This window comes from Sus scrofa, chromosome 16 (genome assembly GCF_054392235.1).
Source record: "Sus scrofa isolate SSC_HxYL_T2T_F1_AM1 chromosome 16, Sscrofa_HxYL_maternal_Yorkshire_Landrace_v2.0, whole genome shotgun sequence".
Classification (NCBI taxonomy): Eukaryota; Metazoa; Chordata; class Mammalia; order Artiodactyla; family Suidae; genus Sus; species Sus scrofa.
In genome coordinates this window covers 67,834,026-67,853,716 of record NC_139398.1, presented here as the reverse complement: position 1 = coordinate 67,853,716, position 19,691 = coordinate 67,834,026, and the positions used below count along the sequence as shown (strand labels likewise).

The 19,691-nt window shown below is 48.5% G+C and overlaps 1 protein-coding gene and 1 long non-coding RNA gene across 51 annotated transcripts in view; both read left to right on the top strand.

Moving 5' to 3' along the window:
* The window catches only part of TENM2 (teneurin transmembrane protein 2), a 1,290,011-nt gene that overhangs the window by 1,172,519 nt on the left and 97,801 nt on the right, over window positions 1–19,691 (top strand). For all 50 annotated transcript variants that reach the window (XM_085001825.1, XM_085001822.1, XM_085001814.1 and 47 more), the window contains one exon: window positions 16,243–16,453. In XM_085001825.1, coding sequence (XP_084857951.1) covers window positions 16,243–16,453 — 211 coding nt within the window. The remainder of the gene's footprint in view (window positions 1–16,242; window positions 16,454–19,691) is intronic.
* Window positions 1,585–6,950, top strand: LOC146395647 (uncharacterized). Its single transcript, XR_014830909.1, has 2 exons — window positions 1,585–3,568; window positions 4,323–6,950. It is a non-coding gene; the product is annotated as an uncharacterized LOC146395647 (long non-coding RNA).

Genomic DNA, 19,691 nt, shown 5'->3' with positions numbered 1-19,691 from the left:
CAGACACGTGTGGAATATGTGTTGTTGCAAAAAGGTCTCAGGAAACACCGCCTCAAAGATAAAATGTTCCCCCTAGAAAACCCGTTCACAGTAAATTTATTTGGCCATGGAACTGGCTGAAGAAAATAAAAAGGTTGAAAGTTCATGTGTTCACCTAACCTAGCACCTCAGGCTTCTCTAATCAAATCTTTAGCAGTGCAAATGGCCATGAAGTGTCTCTTGAAGGGTTATATTTTTCCCCTGATTAGATGACAGACCAAATACGTGTCATAAAATTGTAATTAAAATACATAATCTACAAAAAAAAAAAAGGAGTTCCCATCGTGGTGCAGTGGTTAACGAATCCGCCTAGGAACCATGAGCTTGAGGGTTCGATCCCTGCCCTTGCTCAGTGGGTTAAGGACCCAGCATTGCCTTGAGCTGTGGTGTAGGTTGCAGACACGGCTCGGATCCTGCGTTGCTGTGGCTCTGGCTGGCGTAGGCCAGATTGGACCCCTAGCCTGGGAACCTCCATATGCCACAGGAGTGGCCCTAGAAAAGACAAAAAAAAAAAAAGTGTTACCAATTTAAATCCCTGAAGACTTATTTTAGGGAATTTGAGGATCAAAACATAGATTGAACCGACGGCAGAGAGGTAGTAGCATTTGTATCATTCTGTCAGCGTCCTGTCTTTTTGCCTTGACTGGAGAAACTGCCTCGATGGCAGAAATTACCCTCTTGGTTTCTGTGACCAGCATTTGAAGGAAGATTCAAGGGCCCCGATGCCATGATCAGCTCTGTTGCTCCTGCATCGCTCCCCTCGTTCGAGACCCGTGGTTCCCTATCAGGGGCAGCTTTGCTCTGCCGGGCACATTGGCAATGTCTGCAGATGGTTTTTTTTGTTGTTTTTTTGTTTGTTTTTTTTTTTTTTGAGTCACAGCAGAGAGGAGGGGTAGGGCACTATAGCCATCATTGCAGGATGCTAAACATCCTGCAATGCCCAGGGCAGCCCCACAACAAGGCACGGCCAGCCCCAAATGTCAGTAACACCAGGGCTGACAAATCTCATGCAGACACTAACATCCCCCAGGAACAGATCTGAGGGGCTGGGCGGTGCCGGACACAGGGCGTGTCCTCTGGCTGCAAGTCAGAGGGTGTGATGGCAAAGGCCTGATGCACTGAGCACTTACCAGAGGCCAAGCCTGTGCTCAGATGTTACCACGCGGCCCAAATAAATCACGGCAATTGCGCACGAGAGCCCTCAGAGCCTCTTGCTATCCTTTGCATAGAAGCAGAAACTGAGGGCCGGAGACGTGAAGTGGCTCACCCAGGTCCCCCAGCTGAAACGTAACCAAGCCAGGATTCAGAACGCAGGTCAAGAGCCCTCCTTCCAGGCCCCTCGCAGCCCCTGAGTCTCATGTCCAGGATCAGAGTAGGGCCGATCAGACGTGCTTCACGCCCTCAGCCCCTCAGCAGCACGCGTTCCTGCAGCACTCTGAAAAACAGCATTGGCGTTGGCTTTTTGCCCTCCTCTGATTTTGGATTTGGATTTGGAGTGCATTTTTGCTGCAGAGTGCTGCTGCCCTGGAACGCCGGGGGCCAACGGGGGAAAGTGGAGCAGTTGGATTTTAAATAGCTAGGCATTCTCAGCAGCACAGGGAGAGCGGCTGCCCAAGGCCTGTGCTCGTTTCTTTGACTTCCCATCTTCTCAACCAAGAGCTCTGGGGGATTGGAGAGGGGCCAGAATTAAACGGCCAAATGTGAATCTAAAGAAAACCACGCAGGGTCCCCCAAAGCTCAGTGCCCTGTGCTTCCATCCCTCCCCATGTACCGCAAAATCCAAGCCTTTTCCAGGGAATCCCCTCCCTTTTCAATCATCAAGGTCTATCATCATTGATGCTATCGATAGCATAGTATCCTATCGATAGTATCGATAGCATAGTATCTGTAGTATCACATATATTATCCAGAGGTAGGTCCGCACACGGGGGGAAGCTATGTCTTTCAGTTATGGGATCATAGAGTCTGGGAATGTCAGATGGAAAAAGGCTCAAGTATACAGTCCCAGCAGCTACAAAGCCCAGAGAGGGAAAGTAACTTCTTCAAGACAACCCAGCAAGGCAGGGCAGATAAGAGCCTGATTTCCTGGCTCTAAATTCAATACATGCTTCCCCCCACATGGACCTAGTCACCCTCCAGAGAATGGGTACCTGGTTTAAGCAAAGTTGTGTCTGAGACCCAGGACTTATAGACTAGGATGAGTGGAGGAGCCTGTATATCTGAGAGTCAGTGCCGCCTTTAATTTTGCACCTAGGTGAGCCTCACTCGCTGCACCCCAGTCCCCACCCTGTGCAGACCCCTTGTCATTGATGGTGATGATGGCAAACATTTCGCCCCGAGGAAGCCACACTCTTGGACAGAACCCTCCCCAAATCATTTATTCATTCAACAAATAGACGTGGAGCTTCTACTCTGTGTGAATGAATGAGACTCAGGGGTGCACAGAGAATCCAAGGTCTAGTGTGGGGGAGGCACAGTCACTACAAAGCCGTACCCTAAGGGCCCATGATAGAAGTAAGGCCAGGGGGTGATGGCAGCCCTGCAGGGGAACATCGAAGGCTCCCAGATCCCCGAAAGCTTGCATTTTGAAAGCTACTCAGGAATTGGCTCTTGAGGCAGTGGCAACTTGATTGGCACGTGAACCCTGGGGACACCTTCCCTGGCTCTATCCCATGCCACCTTTGTGCGAGTTGCCACACAGATCTGTGGATGCGCCCTTGTCTGCCCCCTTCCAATCTCCACTCCTAAAAAGAGAGATAGGCATTTGGGCAGGGAAAATGGCAAGAGTGCAAGAGGCAGCAGGCACATCTGGGAACATCTGGGAAGTCTGAGGGTGTAGAGGAGGGAGGCTGGGGAACCGGGTCTGTACAGACAGAGACAGGGCTTAGTGTGCCACGCTGGCCAGAGCGCACTTTGCCCCAAGTGTTCACCCTGCCACCCTCCACTTAGCATCTCGGTCCCCAAAATTGCAGCCACACCTCTTCCATCAGGCAGAAGGATGATGATGTATCTGCTGGAATCCTTCCTGAACACACATGCTCATAGCAGGGAAGAAAGAGGGGCCTGGCCTTATGTTTCCTTGGTGCCTATCAGGATAGAAGAGATGGTGGTGGGGCGAGAAAGAGGCTTTGGGGTCACGGAGCATTGATTCACGTCCCGGCTCCTACGCCAGTCCATAGTATGAGCAGAAGCAAGTCGTTCTTGCTCTCTGAGCCTCCGTTTTGTCCTCAACAAAGTGGGGTTAACGATGCCTCCTATTTTATGGGATACTGTGAGGCTTAGACGAGTTTGTGGGCGTAAAACACTTAACGTTTCTCATAGGTCAGTGGTCCTCTGAGTCCCTGGAAGGCATAAAGCACAGGTCAGAGGGGGCCTCACCCCCCAGAGTTTCTCATTTGATACATCTAGTAGAGGGCCCACTGATGTGCATTTCTAGCAAGCCCCCAGGTGATGGTGACACTTTGAGAACCACTGTCTTGACACAATATGTGTCCTTTTGAGGGGAGTTCAAGTGACTGCAGGGATTGACGTCTCCAGGTGTGGGGCCCTGGGCTGCTCGATGGGGGGACAAGCCAAGATGCTCTGGCTCTTGAGGCAGTGGCAACTTGATTGGTATATGAACCCTGGGGACACCTTCCCTGGCTCTGTCCCATGCCACCTTTGTGCTAGTTGCCGCACAGATTTGTGTCTGGCCCCTTCCAATCTCTACTCCTAATTACTCAGGCCCTGGTTTCTTAATAGCTTCACTCCTCCACCCATGGGCTGACTCTTGTTCTTGCAGCTTCCAGTCTATCCCACGCAGAGCCATCACAAGAAGCTTTTTCAAAGTCAGGTCGCATCACGCCCCTCCTCATATTTTCCCAGGGCATCACATCTGCCACCGGATGGCATCCAGGTGCGATGCTGGCTTTGCTTGGCATAAGCAGGCCCCTACTTCCACTCTCGTCTCTTCTTTCTTTTCCTCTCCCTCATCTGGCCCAACACCCACCATCTTGTTCTTCCTCTAGCTCACAAAATACATCCCAACTCTGGGCATGTGCACCTGCTGTTCCCCCTGCTAGGAAAGCTCTTCCTGCAGATGTTGCCGTGACTCATTTCCTCATTTCCTTTAAGCTTCTACCCAAGCATCACTTCCTCAGAGCCACCATCCCTGACTCCCCTCCATCACTCTCCAACTCTTTGCCCTGCTTTAGTTCTCTTCAAAACACTATCACTCTCACAAAGCCTCTTATACAGTTATTTGTTGATTGTTTCCCTTCCAGACTCGAGGCTCACAGCTCCAGGGTCCCTGTCTGTCTTGGTCAATTCATTAGTAAGTGAATTGCAGAATGAAAGCTTTAATGAGAGGCATCTAGGCTGGGACGCAGTTGTCATTTATTCGCTAGATTCCTTTCAGATGAATCAATTTCGTTTCGGGGATTAAAAAAACACATGCCTACAAGGACACCTGTATGTCCCTGACACCATTTTATTAATGCAAAGAAAATCCAGAGGTGAGATACATTATTTCTTTCACTCAGACGTGAGCACGTGGTGATGTTGCCCTTCACCCCTGCTGTTGACTTTGCCCACCCTGTGTATCGGCTTCCTGTGGGCTGACAGCCATAGGTAGGCAAGCTCCACCATCTCCTCCAAGACAAGAAGAAAGGCAGGGGCTGCCAGGGGTCCCTGCTGAGGGGGCCCTCACCTCTCCACTACATCTTGCCTGGCGAGGCGTGGAATAGCGAGGAAGGTGGAGTAAGCAGATGGTTACGGTCCGCTAAGTGCTTCTGCATAAGGTTGTGTGAATCTTTCACGACAGCCCCACTTTGCTGATGTAATTATTATTTCCGTTTCACTGATGAGGAAGCTGAGGCTCTTGAGCTTCAGAGAGGTAGAGTAACCAGCCCAAAGCCACACCGCCAAGGTGGGGCAGACCTCCCGGTCCTGTGATAACAGGCAGTACCATCCTGGCTCCTAGGAGCTACGCAGTAGAGTGCATGTGAAATTAAACAAGAAAAGCTCTACGGGGTGTTAAGCACAGTGCCTGGAGCATGCTACTGGCCATGTTTGGGAATTAGTCCTTCTAATTTCCCTAATTTAGCAGGAAGCCTGTCTGACAGCTGAGTCTGGTCCCTTCTCCCCTTCGGCAGGCTGGGGGTATTTCTTTATTCTCTACACGGTTATCATGCCCCCTTGCTAATCCCCTCAGCTCTAGGGCCAGTCTTCCCACCTCTCCCAAGAGACAGGGTCTCTCCTCAGGCGGAAAGTAATGGTTCCAGCTTGTTGCTCAGAGGTGTCGGTGGTGACAGCCCCGTTTCTTTCTGAGGGGCCCAGCAGGTCACTGTCTGGCACCCCACCAGGCCGCCACCCCCCGCCGGGCCTGGGCTCCCCAGCCATCGGCTGGCTTCTGTCTGACCTGTCAGTGGGCTCTTTGCAATGGTGGTTGATGAGGGCAGCAGGCATGGGCACGGGTGGGGACAGACCGGGCGAGGAGAAGCCAGAAACAGCGGAGTGAGGGCGAGCATTTGGGGAAATCAGAGTCTAAGATCAGAGGCCCCTGCTCTCTGTTGCCACTGTTTTTTTAAAAAAGGCAAAGGGGGAAAGACAGCTGTGGGCAGGATAGGAATCCCTCAGGTATTAAAAACACAGCCCTGGGCTAACAGGGGTGAGACTGTGCTGGAGAGGCCTGTCAGGGATGTCCAAGGTGGGAATATTCTGATCAAGTGAGATTATTATTCTTACAGGCTCTGTCGGGTGAGGAGAGGCAGCAGGGCATGGGGGAGGGGAAGAAGGGAGGTGGGGGGGGAGTAAGAGAGAAAGACGGAGAGAAAGGGCAACTGGAAATGAAGCTGTTTTCTGAAGCCTCGACATTTCCATCCCCAAGCCCTGCAACATTCATGGGGTACCTTGATGTGGCTGTGGTCACCCGCAGCCACCTATGAAGAACTGAGGGTGGAAACCCAGAGTGTAGGCTTTGGAGGTGGACAGCCTAGGGGTGAATGCTCCTCCATCCTTTGCTTGCTGTGTGATTGTGGGCAAGTCCCTTAACCTCTCTGAGCCTTGGTTTCTTCATCTACAAAATGGGAGATCAGAGAAAAACCTCAAAGGGTTTTCAGGAGCATTACTGGACGATGCTCGATGAGGTTGCATGGTGCAGGCTGGGGGAGCACAGAGGAACTGAAGCCGCTGGCAGGGGGACAGCCCTGTGGTGGTCCACCCACGTCAGAAGTGGGAGCTGGGTAAAGTGGGGAGCTGGGGTGGAGAGTGGCAAAAACATTCTGTGTCCTGATTTTCCAAAACATGAACCACCCTTCAACGTGTATTTAAGTTGTCCCACTTCTGTTTGCCTGAAAGCGAAGAGCTTGGCACAGGCACTAAGCATGTCATCGTGGCAGGTACACCAGCTTCTGTGTGTCGGCCCTTCAGGACGTTTCATGGTGGCAGCTTCCTGTAGCATTGACTTTGGAGTACAGCAAACTGAATTCAAAACGCAGCCCCACATGTAGAAGCTGCATGGTCTCCAGCGAGTTATTTAAACTGTCTCTACGTCTCCAGTTCTTCATCCATAAACAGCAGTGCTAATGATGCCTGGAGTTCTGGTGGTGATTTACTGAGGGGATGTGTGGAAACCACTTAGCACAGTGCCTGGCACTTAGTAAGCTTTGCGTAAGTGCCAGCTCTTCACTCTCATTAGCCGTGGTTGCCATTAAGACTTCATGATCCAGCCGACCCCCGGGGGGCTGTCCCCTAGCACAGGGTCCCTGTGCTGAAGTGCACTGGGTTTGGGAGGCTCCAGGAGCCCAAGGACAGAGGCTCTGAGCTGAGGTGCCAATGGTGATAATGTGGTTTGTATCAGGCCTGATCACCCAATAGCCTGCATTTTATTAAAAGCTCAGTCAAGCATGGGGCTGCTGCTTGTGACTGTTAAGTAGATAAAGGTTTAGCTGGTCCTTCGTAGGACAGAACCCCCAAACCTAGAGCCCTATGTTCTTATGAAGTGCTTCCCAGCTAGTAAGGTGCTAGACTGTTACAGGGAAATGCTCCATGATCAGGAATACTGCATGTCCCACTGCAAGAGTAGGGATGCCTAATATATATTCAGTCTTCAAAGGCTCTGAGAACCCCTGCTGTGATAAAACCAGTTTAACTTTGTTTAACCACATCTCCTCAACTGTATTTGACCCCAGACCCTCCTGTCCCAGCTCTATTTCTGTTTCAGGAAACCCCTATTAACATCCCCCAGGAGTCATCATTTGGAAAAGTTGCTTTAGTCCCTGAGAGTCACTTATACTGCCGTGAATATTTGAAGGACGTGTTCAGTAATTCAGAGCAGGGGGTCTTGAGCTTTAGTGAGGGTTTGATTGTGAGCGTTTTGGGGTTTTGTCCACTTGTTTCATTTTTGATTAAGAGCCATTCAAGGGAGTTCCTGTTGTGGCACAGTGGAAGCAAACCCAACTAATATCCACGAGGATGCAGGTTCAATCCCCGGCCTCACTCAGTGGGTTAAGGATCCAGCATTGCCATGAGCTGTGGTGTAGGTCACAGATGTGGCTCAGATCCCAGTTGCTGTGGCTGTGGCGTAGGCCGGCAGCTATAGCTCCAATTCGACCCCTAGCCTGGGAACTTCCATATGCTTTGAGTGAGGCCCTAAAAAGCACCCCCCCCAAAAAAAAAAAGCCATTCAGAAAACCACACACACACACTCGAAGTTCATTGTCGTAAAATTTCTACCATCCCTTACCCATACCCTCATGCATGTGGGGTTGACCAGATGCCCCAGTAGATTCAAGGTAAAGCCAGAGTCATATTTAAGAGAGATTGTACCTAGATCGCATCTCTGCCTTCAGGAATAGCATTTGAGTTTTCCTACGAAGCTGTGCTTTCTTTCCCACATCCATCCTGAAGACCAGGAAAGCCAGCAAAGCAGCTCTCAGGGAGGGCTCTACTCTGCCAGATTGCTAGTTGGACATGATCGATCTTCCATTGCTAAATTATAAGAAAAGCTGGAAGGTGCGTTGGGGCAAGGATCCCAGGCCTTGGAACTCAGAGACCGACAAAAAGAGTTGACAGGAAGCAAGAGGAAAACTTCCAATAGACCTTGCATAAGGAGAGCAAATAGAATTTTACTCCTTGCAATATTTAAGAATGGCGGGTGCTCCGTGGCGGGAGTGTGGAGATGCCTGCGAAACAACGGTGCATCAGGCAGCCAGGGTATTAATGGCAGCTGAAACTTTCCAAATGAGCACCCTGTCAGCCAATCTATTGCTTTAAAAGGTTGGCAATGCGGGAGACCTAACAGAGGCAATGAAGAACTAATCTCATATTGCCAGGTTAAATCAAGTCAGCCTTGCCCGTTCCTTTCACTTCTTAGTTACATCAAGCCAGAATACTTTCAATTATCCCTCACTTCCAACTTGTCAGCAGGCATTGGGTAAAATGCAAATAGAACAGTGCCCTTCCCTGGTGGAGAGCAGGAAGCATCAGGAATAGCCTCCATTTACTGAGTTCTTCCTTGTGTTACATGCAATACCTTCGTCTTCTCATTTCACGTGCACCATCTTGTAACATCCCCATGCTCTTTGGTGAAGGAGGTGCTATTAAGTCCATTTGATAGCTGGGAACACTGAGTCACGGGAGATCAGTCACTTGCCAAGGTTATGTAGCTAATGAGTGATAGAACAGGTTTTAAAACCAGACTCTAAAGCCTGTATTATTTTGTGTTTGTCTGAGCCCAGTGCTACCCAGGGCGAATGGTTCCCTGAGCTTTGGCGTGCCTGCCTTAAATTTTTCTGAGTGCTGTTCCAGTGGCAGGGTCTGGCCCAGATTAGCAGTATGACTAAGGAGCACCCTTACCTGGAGTAGGACCCACATGAGCCCTGGGCCCTGTTTCTCCCTTTAAAGGTGGTCTCTGACCCTCTACCTCTCCTCACCTCCACCCCCATGCATGTAGGGTTGACCGGATACCCTAAGATGTTTGGCAATTTGCATCTCTGAACTGTCTCAGGGTCCAGTGCCCAACCTCAATTCCAGAGGGCAGATCAGCAAGTCTTTTGCTCCTGCTGGCTGAAAGGAGGGTTTCTTTTCCAAGATTGTATACAATCAGGCTGCCAGAATAGTGCTGATGCAGGTAACTCAAATTGTTTATGTAGATAGGGGCCTCACACACTTTAGACTCGGTCCTGCAAGAGCTCACCTTAACTCCCAAGGCAAAACAAATCCTGTGATTTCCGTATTTCCTTTTACTCAAGAAACCCCCCCCCCTTTAGGTCTCTGGCTAAAATTCAAGAGCCTTTGCCAGCCAGCAGAGTGAAGGGTGCTCTCCAGCGCCCCCTGTCCCTTCTTCACCTCCATCACAGAGAGCACGCACGGCAGGCCCCTTCCTTACGTTGCCCTAACTTGTTGCCTCCTGCCTTCTCTCCACTGCATCATTAATTTCCCCCTCCTCGTTATTAACTGATCTCAGAAATGGCCCTTGGATTTATTGGGTTCACCTCCTGGATTCCCTGGATGTTTCTTGGGGAAAATGAGAACTTAGCTAGTACCTCATTCTGTGTGCAAAACAAACCTATATGATGCCAAGAAGACGCCAAAAGAAGGAAAGATGTGGAAAGGATTCAGAAGCACTTAGTAGGTGACCAGGTGCTCACCACCGTTCTAAGCACCTTCCAAGGACCATCTTATTGAATCCCCCCAGTGCTCCTGTGTGGTATCGTCACATCATCAGCACCAAGCTCTCTTCGTGAATGAGGAAGACAGAGCACAGAGAGGTTGATGATCCTGCCGAAAGCGAGTCTGTTAGCAAATACATCAAGTGCACAATGTTCCACATGCACCTGGGTAGTTCCTTGGTGGTCTCGTGGTTAGGACTTGGCACTTTCACTGCTGCCGCCTGGGTTCAATCCCTCGTCGGGGAGCTGAGTCCCCACATCAAGCAACTGAGCGATGCTGCCAAAAATAAATAAATAAAAGGTAATTGATTTCAAAAAAATTAAATGTGCAGCTTGCTGAATTTTTATAGATATATTCACCTAAGGATCCGAGTGAAGAAGATGAAGATCTAGAAAATTCCCCTGTATTCTTTCCCAGCCAATGCCTCCCCGTGGTGAGGACTACAATTTCTCACGTTCTCCCGTAATCCATTAACATTGCCTGTTCTTGGACATTCTATAAATGAAGCAGTGTGTACTCCTCAGAGCCCAAGTTTAAACCAGTCCACTCCCCAGCCTCCTGGCGCACTGAGGGAACGTCGATTTGGTGGTTGGTGGTCCCTCTCCTCCACCCACGTTCTGGAAAGAATGGGGCTCATTCTTCAAAGCTGAGTTGCTGCCCAGGCCCCAACCTGGTGCTGCATGCAGACGTGCAGATACCAGCCAAGCTACCCATGGTATCGGAAGTCAGGTGTGGGCTTCAACCTGTGCCACCCTGTCACAAAATAAAACTGAAAAAAATTAAACTTGGATCCTCCTCTGAAGCTTTTAACACCCAAGAGAGCTGGAGAGTTCGTGCAGGTGGCAGGGGTGAATCCCTTGCCTACCAAGCTGCAGGGAACAAAAGGCACCAAAAACTGACCCAAATGCTCCCATCCAGATTCTCTCAAAGTGACCCAATTTATAAAGATCAAAAGGGAAATAAAGGAAACAAACCTCTTCTCATTCCTAGAGCCTTCCCTTCCCTATAGGAGTGATGCACGGACCCAGGCAGCCTTCCCTAGACAGAAAAGACGTGCAAGCTTCAGCCAACTCGGAAACATCCAGGCATTTACTGTGGCTTCTCTGTAGCCTCTCCGTTTACCCGTGGCCCCCATCCCCTGAGCCATAACATCACGAGTAAGTGTTCAGTTTAAGCCTTGAGGTTAAATCTCTTGACTGCTTAGGAGTTCCTTAAAAAGTCTTGCAGGGGTTCTCTTGTGGCACAGCATGTTAAGGATCTGGCTCAGGTCGCTGCTATGGCACAGGTTCAATCCCTGGCCCAGAAACTTCCACACGCTGCAAGCACAGCTAAAAAAAAAGTCTTGCAGAAGAAACTAGGCAAGGGCCAGAAACAGCTGACACAAAGCTGCAGCCCACCCAGAAGTGCCACCTTGTGCCGACAGTAAATAGCTGAAAGGGGGTTTGAGTCTCACAGGTAAATAAGTGTGGTCCTTGGCCACCTGTGTTGCAGGGAATGAATTCCCAAGCATCTTGTTTCTCACATTGATTCCTTTTTCAGATGTTCATTTCAACCAGCCAAGTTCTTCCCCAGCTATAGAAGCAGACAGGCCTTCGAAAGTAATTACATCTCATGGCTGCCCACACTTTCCTGGCTTGATGGGTGTCCACTGCCCTGTCTTCAGGTTCCCTTTGGGAAGGAAACACATCTCCTCTTTCTGAGAGTGAAGACAAGGGGTGATTATCTCATTGGGTGCCTTTTCCTGCTTTGTCTCCAAAGCTGCTGCTTAGCCTCTTGGATAACTTAGCTTCTCTGAGCCTCAGTTTCCAACTCTATAGGATGGGTGATATTGTGATAGTGGGGATAATACACAGGTCACAGTACTGGCTCCACCAGGCACTATTGCAAGTGTTGTGCATGTAACTACTGCTTTAATTCTCCTATTTTGTACAGAAGGAGACTGAGGCACACAGAGCAGTTAATTCCCCAAGGTCCGCAGATCGGTAGTGGCTGATCTGAAGTTCAAACCCAGACACCCTGATCCAGAGTCTGCAGCTTAAGGGCTATATTATTCTGCTTTGTAGGGTTGCCATGAAGATTTAAATCAAGAATAGATATAAATCCATGGAGTTCCCATTGTGACTCAGCAGGTTAAGAACTTGACACAGTCTCCGTGAGGATGCAGTTTCGATCCCTGGCCTTGCTCAGTGGTTAAGGATCCAGCGTTGCCACAAGATGTGGTGTAGGTTGCAGATGCAGCTCAGATCCAGTGTTGTCTGTGGCACAGGCTAGCAGCTGCAGCTCTGAATTGACCCCAAGCCCAGAAACGTCCATATGCTTCAGGTGTAGCTGTAAAAAAGGAAAAAAAGAATATAAATATATATATATACAATCTATAGCATTTATTATTACTGTCAGTTATTATTAACTTAACACTAACTGAAAACATAGCATTCTTGCCAAATGCACCTTACCCATAAATGAAACTAATAAGAGAACATTCATTTCCTTTTCTTTTTTGTTGTCTTTTTAGAGCTACACCGTGACCTATGGAAGTCCCAGGCTAGGAATCCAGTTGGAGCTGTAGCTGCAGGCCTACCACACAGCCACAGAAACACCAGATCCAAGCTGCATCTGCAGCCTACAGGGGTCAAATCAGATGGATCCTTAGTCCACCTGGATCCTTAGTCCACCGAGCGAGGCTAGGGATTGAACCCACGTCCTCATGGTTTTATGAGTCGAATTCATTACCGCTGAGCCACAATGGGAACTCCTCATTTCATTTATTTGTATGTCCAGTTTTTATAAATTGAAAAAGTAGAAAACTTCAGGAGGTTTCTGGTTATGGTCATGCCTGCCGTTCATTGAACACATGCTACATGGCAGACTGATGTTGCGTGTCTCCACTCCCCATCACAGAATCCTATGATATATACACCGTTATTACTCAGCTTTAAAGGCAAAGAAACTGAGTTTCAGCAAGGTTGATCATCTTTCTCAGTGCACACAGCCAGGGACTGGAGGATTCCACAGGCTCGTACCTCTAATGCTGGGTCGGCTTTGAGCTTCTTACCTTAGGAATTCCCATCCCAACGCTTCAGTTTAGCGTTCACCTGCTTTCTGTTTCATGTTGCCAAAACTGTTACTCAAGAGTCCCTCTGATTGTCTTTATCAAAAGCAATGTAAACGAATGCCTCACCTGCTGTTTCCAGAAAGTTTCCCCACGTCCATCCTTCTCTGAAATGGCCGTTACAATTATCCTAGCACGTATTGTGTGGAAGAGGGCCAGAGCAGTGATTCAGCAAGCGTTCGGACAGAAAGCACCTAGGTAATACTCCCTGGCCCCCTCTCACAGTGTGAAGTAAATGAGGATGTTTATTAAGCAGAGCCAGGACACCGCTAGGAGCCAACCAGAAAGGCCTGGGTCACTTTTCCCATAACCGCTGAGTCAGAAGGAGGCCCTTTTTCGAAGATGCTGCAAACTTCTCTCACCAGGGAAAAAGCCAAGCAGACAAACAAATAAGTAGGCGTATAAAGGGAAAAAAAATAAATCGTCCGGTGTCATAGGGGGACTGTGCCGCTCTCATGCCCCTGTTGAATGGAGATATTGGCAGCCTCTCAGGTCCTGAACTGGCAATTCAGAACAGTTTGATTGCCTGCTTGATTGTTTGCGAGATAACTGCAAGATTGTCAGTGACAGGGTAATTTACTGAAGATTGCCATGTCAGGCTCCATGCGAGGGGCTTGCTGGCATAAAGATGCGATGCTCATGACTGACAGGCCACTAGGAGATTGGAGTGCCAATTTCAAGTTCACAGTGTCGTCTGCAAGTGCTCAGCAGCAGCAGCCCATAATCACGAAACATGATGAGGTCATTACAGGCATAACGTATGCTCGCACTTAATAACGGACAGCACCCCACGTGCACCAGCTCTGAAGCAGGTCAATGTAAATACGTAGGCGGACCTCATCCACATCCTTCTTGTTTCTCTCTTCTTTTTGGCATTTTCCATCTGCTCTTGCTGCTGTGTGGTGTGGCCCTCCAGTAAAAAGCCCAGAGTCAACCAAACAGTGGGGAAAGTTGAGGTCCGTGCTTTGGAAGCGGTCGCAGGCCCAGAACAAGCGGCAGCCCAGAGGGGGTTGGGAGAGGAAAATGTTCAGTGCCTAATAGGAAAACCTGTCTTAAGTGGTTATTGGAGCCCGGTAGGAGGCCCTCAAGCTGGTTCTATGGAGTGAGTGTAAAAGGGTTGGTGGGGGCGGGGGTGAGGAGGGGGCCCATCCGTGGCTTCGGGAGGGAAAGGCCACCAGAGATGGATGGAACTCCTAATGGGAAGAGGCCGGTGGCCTTAAAGAAATCTCTAGTGCTAATAACAGTGGGTTTCTTCTCACCTGAGAAGTTTCTGCCGCGGCTGAATGAAGCCCTGCCAGCATAGCTCAGCAGGGTATTTTTAAATCCAGAGCAGGCATCGCATGGTAGATTCCTCCTGCCTGGAGAAGGCGGTCCTGGAAGGTGATGGTAAAGGGCGCCTATGCTTCTTTTTTCTCCTATTTTTCTTATCCTGCCAAGGGCCCTGGGAGCCACTGGACGATCTGAACGGGGATCTGAAGCAGCGCTTCACCGTCACGCCGCTGCTAGGATACGATTCCCCAGCGCCGTTTCTTGGGTCTGAGATTTGCAGGGCTCTGGGAGGTACCTGATTCAGATGCTCAGACCCTTGACTTCAAACGTCTTTAAATTTAAAGGCTGCATGCCTGCTCACCCTCCTGTGTCTGCATTTCCAAGAAATTTTGTAAATCAAATGCGTTACGAGGCACCCAAGCAACATTTGCCCATGTGGAAAATGAGAGGCTAGTTTTCGTAATTTAAAACCGAGCAGAACACGCGACCTCCTAATTTGTTTGTTTGCTACAAAGAAAGTAATGCATTAAAATCATTGTACATTAATTGCTAAATTACAGTGGAACTTTGGTGAAATTACATATTTCAGTTTCATTAGCGGAACCAAGCAAAAGGGGTAATGCCAAAAAATTACATTGAAGTAAATTTAAAGCACACAGCCGGGTCTCTGATTCAGCGTTCCAGCTCAAGTGTTTGTCAAGTCACAGCCCAGGGTTTGAGTGCGTGTTTCTGTGATGCTAATTATGGCCCCAAATTGCCTCCCTCTCAAATCAAGGAGGTGTAAGCAAGTTACTTTCCAAGCTCCTCCAGTGTGTGTTCAATTCCCAGCAGAGTGAATACGGATTGGCTGACGAACCCATTCTAATAGGAATTCCGGGGAGCAAAGGCTCCCCTAGACATTCCCATCCTCAGACCTAACAGACATGTGAGGGATGGGAAACAGTCAATTATTCCTTCAACAAACATTTGTGGAGTGCCCGGTTCCACGGTTGGCATTACGTGAGGCATGAATATAAACATGAATAAGACACTCTTCTTCTTTTTAAAGAGCTTCTTTTCCAGACAGGAAAGCAGGCATACAGAGATAAGCAATTCTAGTACAAGGAAGTTAGCATTATTAACAACAGTTTCTAAAATTTCTTGCGCATTAGAAACATCTGAGAATCATGTTTAAAATGCAGATTCCAGGAGCTGCTCCTGGAAGCTCTTCCTGGGGAGGCCTGGGGTAGGCCCCTGATTTTCCCCCACAGGATGTGGATGCAGAACCATTCTCCGTGAATCTCTGATTCGGGAATGCACAGAACAGGACAGAGGCATCATCAGGAGAGCTTCCTGGAGGAGGCCACACCTAGTCTGGGTCTTAAAGGATGTGTCAGCTCTGGTTTCTTCACTATGCTCTCACCTTCTTAAGACACCACCATTCTTTGTTCCCTGCCTTATTTCCAGAACATGGGTGGCATGCGAATATCTGTTGAAGGGTAGGTGAACGAATAAGAATCAGTTCAGGAAAGGGATGGAGGGGCAGGAATCTAGGCCAATCAGTCAGGATGTTCAAGGTCCTGCAGGTGTATTGCAAAGAAGCCACAGAAGCCATTGAGTGAACTGAGGGCTTAGTTTCTGGGTGCTCAGGCCAAAGCCATTTCTCCACATTTCCTGGAAAATGTCAAATTCATCAGTCTTGGTTCTCCAGCTAGTCAGCAGTTCTCTCCCTGGCTTAGAGGGAGTAGAGATGGAATGCTTTTCTCCATTAAAGCAAGATTTAAGGGACCCCATGCATTTTGCTTACTTGTATACCCATGAGCTCGGGCCTCTGAGATCTGGTAACGGGTAATTGCTTGCGCTATGTTGTTTAAGAGCAAAGTGTTTGTTTTTGTGGCCAACCACTCAAGTAATACTTTCTCACGATAGAAAACATAGAAATTCCCAAAAAGTACTAGAAAGAAAAAAAGAGGGACACACGAATCTACTACCTGAGGATAACCATTTGTTAACATTTTCAGCTGTTTCCTTTCAGTCTTTCACTTCCTATGTGTGGGATTATACTAGGCTTGTGTGAAACCTGCCAATGCAGACCTTGGGGAGGGTTGAGGCTGCTCAGGATAAAGGTGTGAGCGTCTCCACGCAGCCTCTTGCCATGAAATCTGATGACCCTGACTCCACCCCCGCCCTTCCAGATGGCCTGGTGGACTGTCTGGACCCTGACTGCTGCCTGCAGTCAGCCTGTCAGAACAGCCTGCTCTGCAGGGGGTCCCGGGACCCCCTGGACATCATTCAGCAAGGCCAGACAGACTCGCCTGCAGTGAAGTCCTTCTACGACCGCATCAAGCTCCTGGCTGGCAAAGACAGCACCCACATCATTCCTGGAGACAACCCCTTCAACAGCAGGTAGGCACTTTTCTGTCCCTGCAGATGGCTCAGGTCGATGCATCCCTTCCTGTCCAAGCTCCTGGTTTTCTTGTGGGTTTGGTTGCCCTGGAAACTACCCGTGGGAGCAGCCCCCTGCTCCAGTTCACAGAAGGCTCTTTACTCTCTGTGGTCAAGCTTCAGCATAGAGTCCTGGTCCCTCCATAGGATTTGGCCACCTGCATCCCAGAAGCTGTTGGAAGACACCTGTTGATTGCCTGGTTTCTAGATCCATTTTATGATCTATTATTTTATGACATTATTGTTGTTTTAAATTTCCATTTAGAATACTTCTGCTTGTGGCTTTGGTTTGAGCATCACTGAAATATTTCATTCAATAGAGGGGTTTTTTTTTTGGCTGTGCCTGCAGCATGCAGAAGTTCCAGGACCAGGGATCAAACCCGTACCACAGCAGCAACCCAATGCTGCATTGACAATGCTGGATTCTTAACCCACGGCCTTACAAGGGAACTCTGCCAAAAGAGTGTTTTTAAAAAAGCTTATAAACTTGATAACATAACTTATCATTTGTGGAATCTTAGAATCAAGATGATGCCAGTTGCTAGACTTTATTGAGCACCTCTGACGAGCTAGAACCTTGATGTAGATTGTCTCCAATCCGTAGAGCCACCCACACATCAATTGTGTCTACTAATTGCCTGCTTTGTGCTAGGCATGGTGCCAGTGTGTTTCCTCTCTCCTTCCAAAATGGTGAGGGGTTCTTAGCATTTACATTCGCTCTCAGTTGCTAATTTGAGGCTTATGGATATGCTAGGGGAAAATTCTGAGTTTATTTTGTCCTCAGCTTGGCCCCTCCCTTCCCTCCAGGACAAAACTGAATTGTCCTGGAGTGAATTGCCCTGGAGAAGGAAGCAAAGGGAAGAGTTGGCTCTGAGATCCTCCCCAGCCCCTTCTGTCTCCTAGGCACTGTTTCTGATTCTGAGGATGGAAGGAAGACTGGGAGGGCAGGGGACTTCTGCAGGCGGGCCCACACATCTCTGATCTCACTCTGGGTCAGTCTGGGTCCAGATAACGTTCGTGTCTGCAGATATAAGGAGGCCAGGCATGATCTTCTTGGGGGTGCACCACCCTATCTTCTACTCCTTCCCACAGAGAAATAAGAACTACTGGTTGGGAGCCTCTAGGAGCCAGGAATTTGTTCTGGCTTCCTTCCCTTTTGACAGCCCTCATACCTTCCTTCCTTAGTTTTCTTCATCCTCACTTAGGTCTGGGCAGACCCAGACGCAACTCAGGAAATACGCTGCTCAAGCAGACTTCCAGCTGGTGAAGGAAAGAAATATCAGGCTTCACTTCTTAGAGGAGACCCTGACTTTACAAGTGATGGTCTTGGGCCCCCCCTTCATTAGACTCTGCGGAAGAGGCATCATCAGGCCATAGCTGAGACTCTCCTCCTTCCTGGAGAGCCTGGCAAGGGTGGGATAGGGAGTTGGTGGGGAATGGTACAGCCAATTAATTCTCCAGCCCCTTAGAACTCTCTGGGAAGCTGTGCAGCCCCAACTTCTGGCAGCTCTTTGACTACGAGACCTCGTTCTTAACGAGGTCACCTTGGACCAGCAACTCTAGCCTCTGTCTGTCCAGCTTTTCTAAAAATAAAATAGAAAAGAAAAAAAATAATAATCTCAGCCCTTATCTAGTTCAGCCCTAACACCCTCTGGCTGTGTCACATTAGGCAAGTTATTTGACCTCCTAGATGTTATTTTATCGATTGGGGAAATCAGATTAATATGTGTAGATTCTATTACACACAGTAATATTCTTTTAATACAAGTAACCCTCCAAAAAATTAAAGAAACCACAGGTCTTTGATCTAAAAAAGTATTTTCTCTGCTTATTAACTTCTGGGACAGGCATTCTGTAGATATGTTTCCTTTTAATTAGGAACATAATTCCCATTGCTGGAGACTCATGACTGGCCCTTGGACCAGTCCATAAGCATTTCAGTGAGGCTTGCCAACAGTTGGCTTATACTGTAAATGCTCAAAGGTTTGTTACTCTGTTTCAATTGGCCCCCTATTAACGTTTCATTATTTCTACCCTAAATCCAGTAATTTCCTTATATTCTCCTCTTCATACTCCTTCTTCACCTGTGCCTTAAAAATCAATCGTCTCCTCTCCCGTTGTTAACTTCTTCCCCAAGGCACCCTGAGCCAGAGCCAAGACGTAAGAGAACAGGCAGGGACTCCAGAATATTTGGTAGAGTATAATAATCCCCAGAGAAAGCTTCTTTGAGGCTCTCAAGGTAGCCATCAACAGCGCCACCCAGATGAGCCCACATTCCAGCACGTGGGCGTGGATCTATGATGCAGAAATACGCATTGTTACCCCCAAGACGTAGGTCAAAGTTCACCAGGCATGCGAATTTCAGGGCACTTTCTCTGACAAATAGTGAAGGACAAAGCCAGGAGTGAGAAAGAACTTAATGCAAGATGTCGACAAAGGCGTGTCCCCTAGATAATGGCTTACAAAAATAACTAAAATGCCTTGACTCCACCACTATAATTTATAGAGCAGATCTCACTATCTAGATAATGTGATAATTGTTACACATCAATAATCATAAATAGAAATGAACTGGTAACATGTCTTAGCTGAATCTTTTCTGCAAACCGTCTGCCTAGAAACGCTAGGAAGCCGGCAGCAATGAAAAATTAGAAAAAGAGAGGGTGGAAATCATAGGCGACCCAGCTCTTTTCAGTCCAATGGCCCTCTGCAAAGTCTAACACAAAGGGAATGATTTAAAAGAGATAACAGTTAGGAAGTTCCCATCATGACTCAGAGGTAACCAACCCAACTAGTATCCATGAGGATGTGGGTTTGATCCCTGGCCTCAGTGTGCTAAGGATCCAGCATTCCTGTGAGCTGTGATGTAGGCTGCAGGTGCAGCTCGGATCTGGTATTGCTGTGGCTATGGTGTAGGCTGACAGCTACAGCACAGATTTGACCCCCAGCTTAGGAACTTCCACAGGCCATAGGTGCAGCCCTAAAAAGATCGAAAAAAAGAGAGAGAAAGAAATAACAGGAGTTCCCAGGTAGCCTAGAGGTGAAAGATCTAGCTTTGTCACAGCTGTGGCTCGGTTCGATCCCTCGCCCAGGAATTTCTGCATGCTGCAGGCACAGCCAAAAAAAAAAAAAAAAGACTCAACATAAAAGAAATAACAGTTGTACGAAAAAGGGTGGGGGGAACTCCCCTGTGAGATGT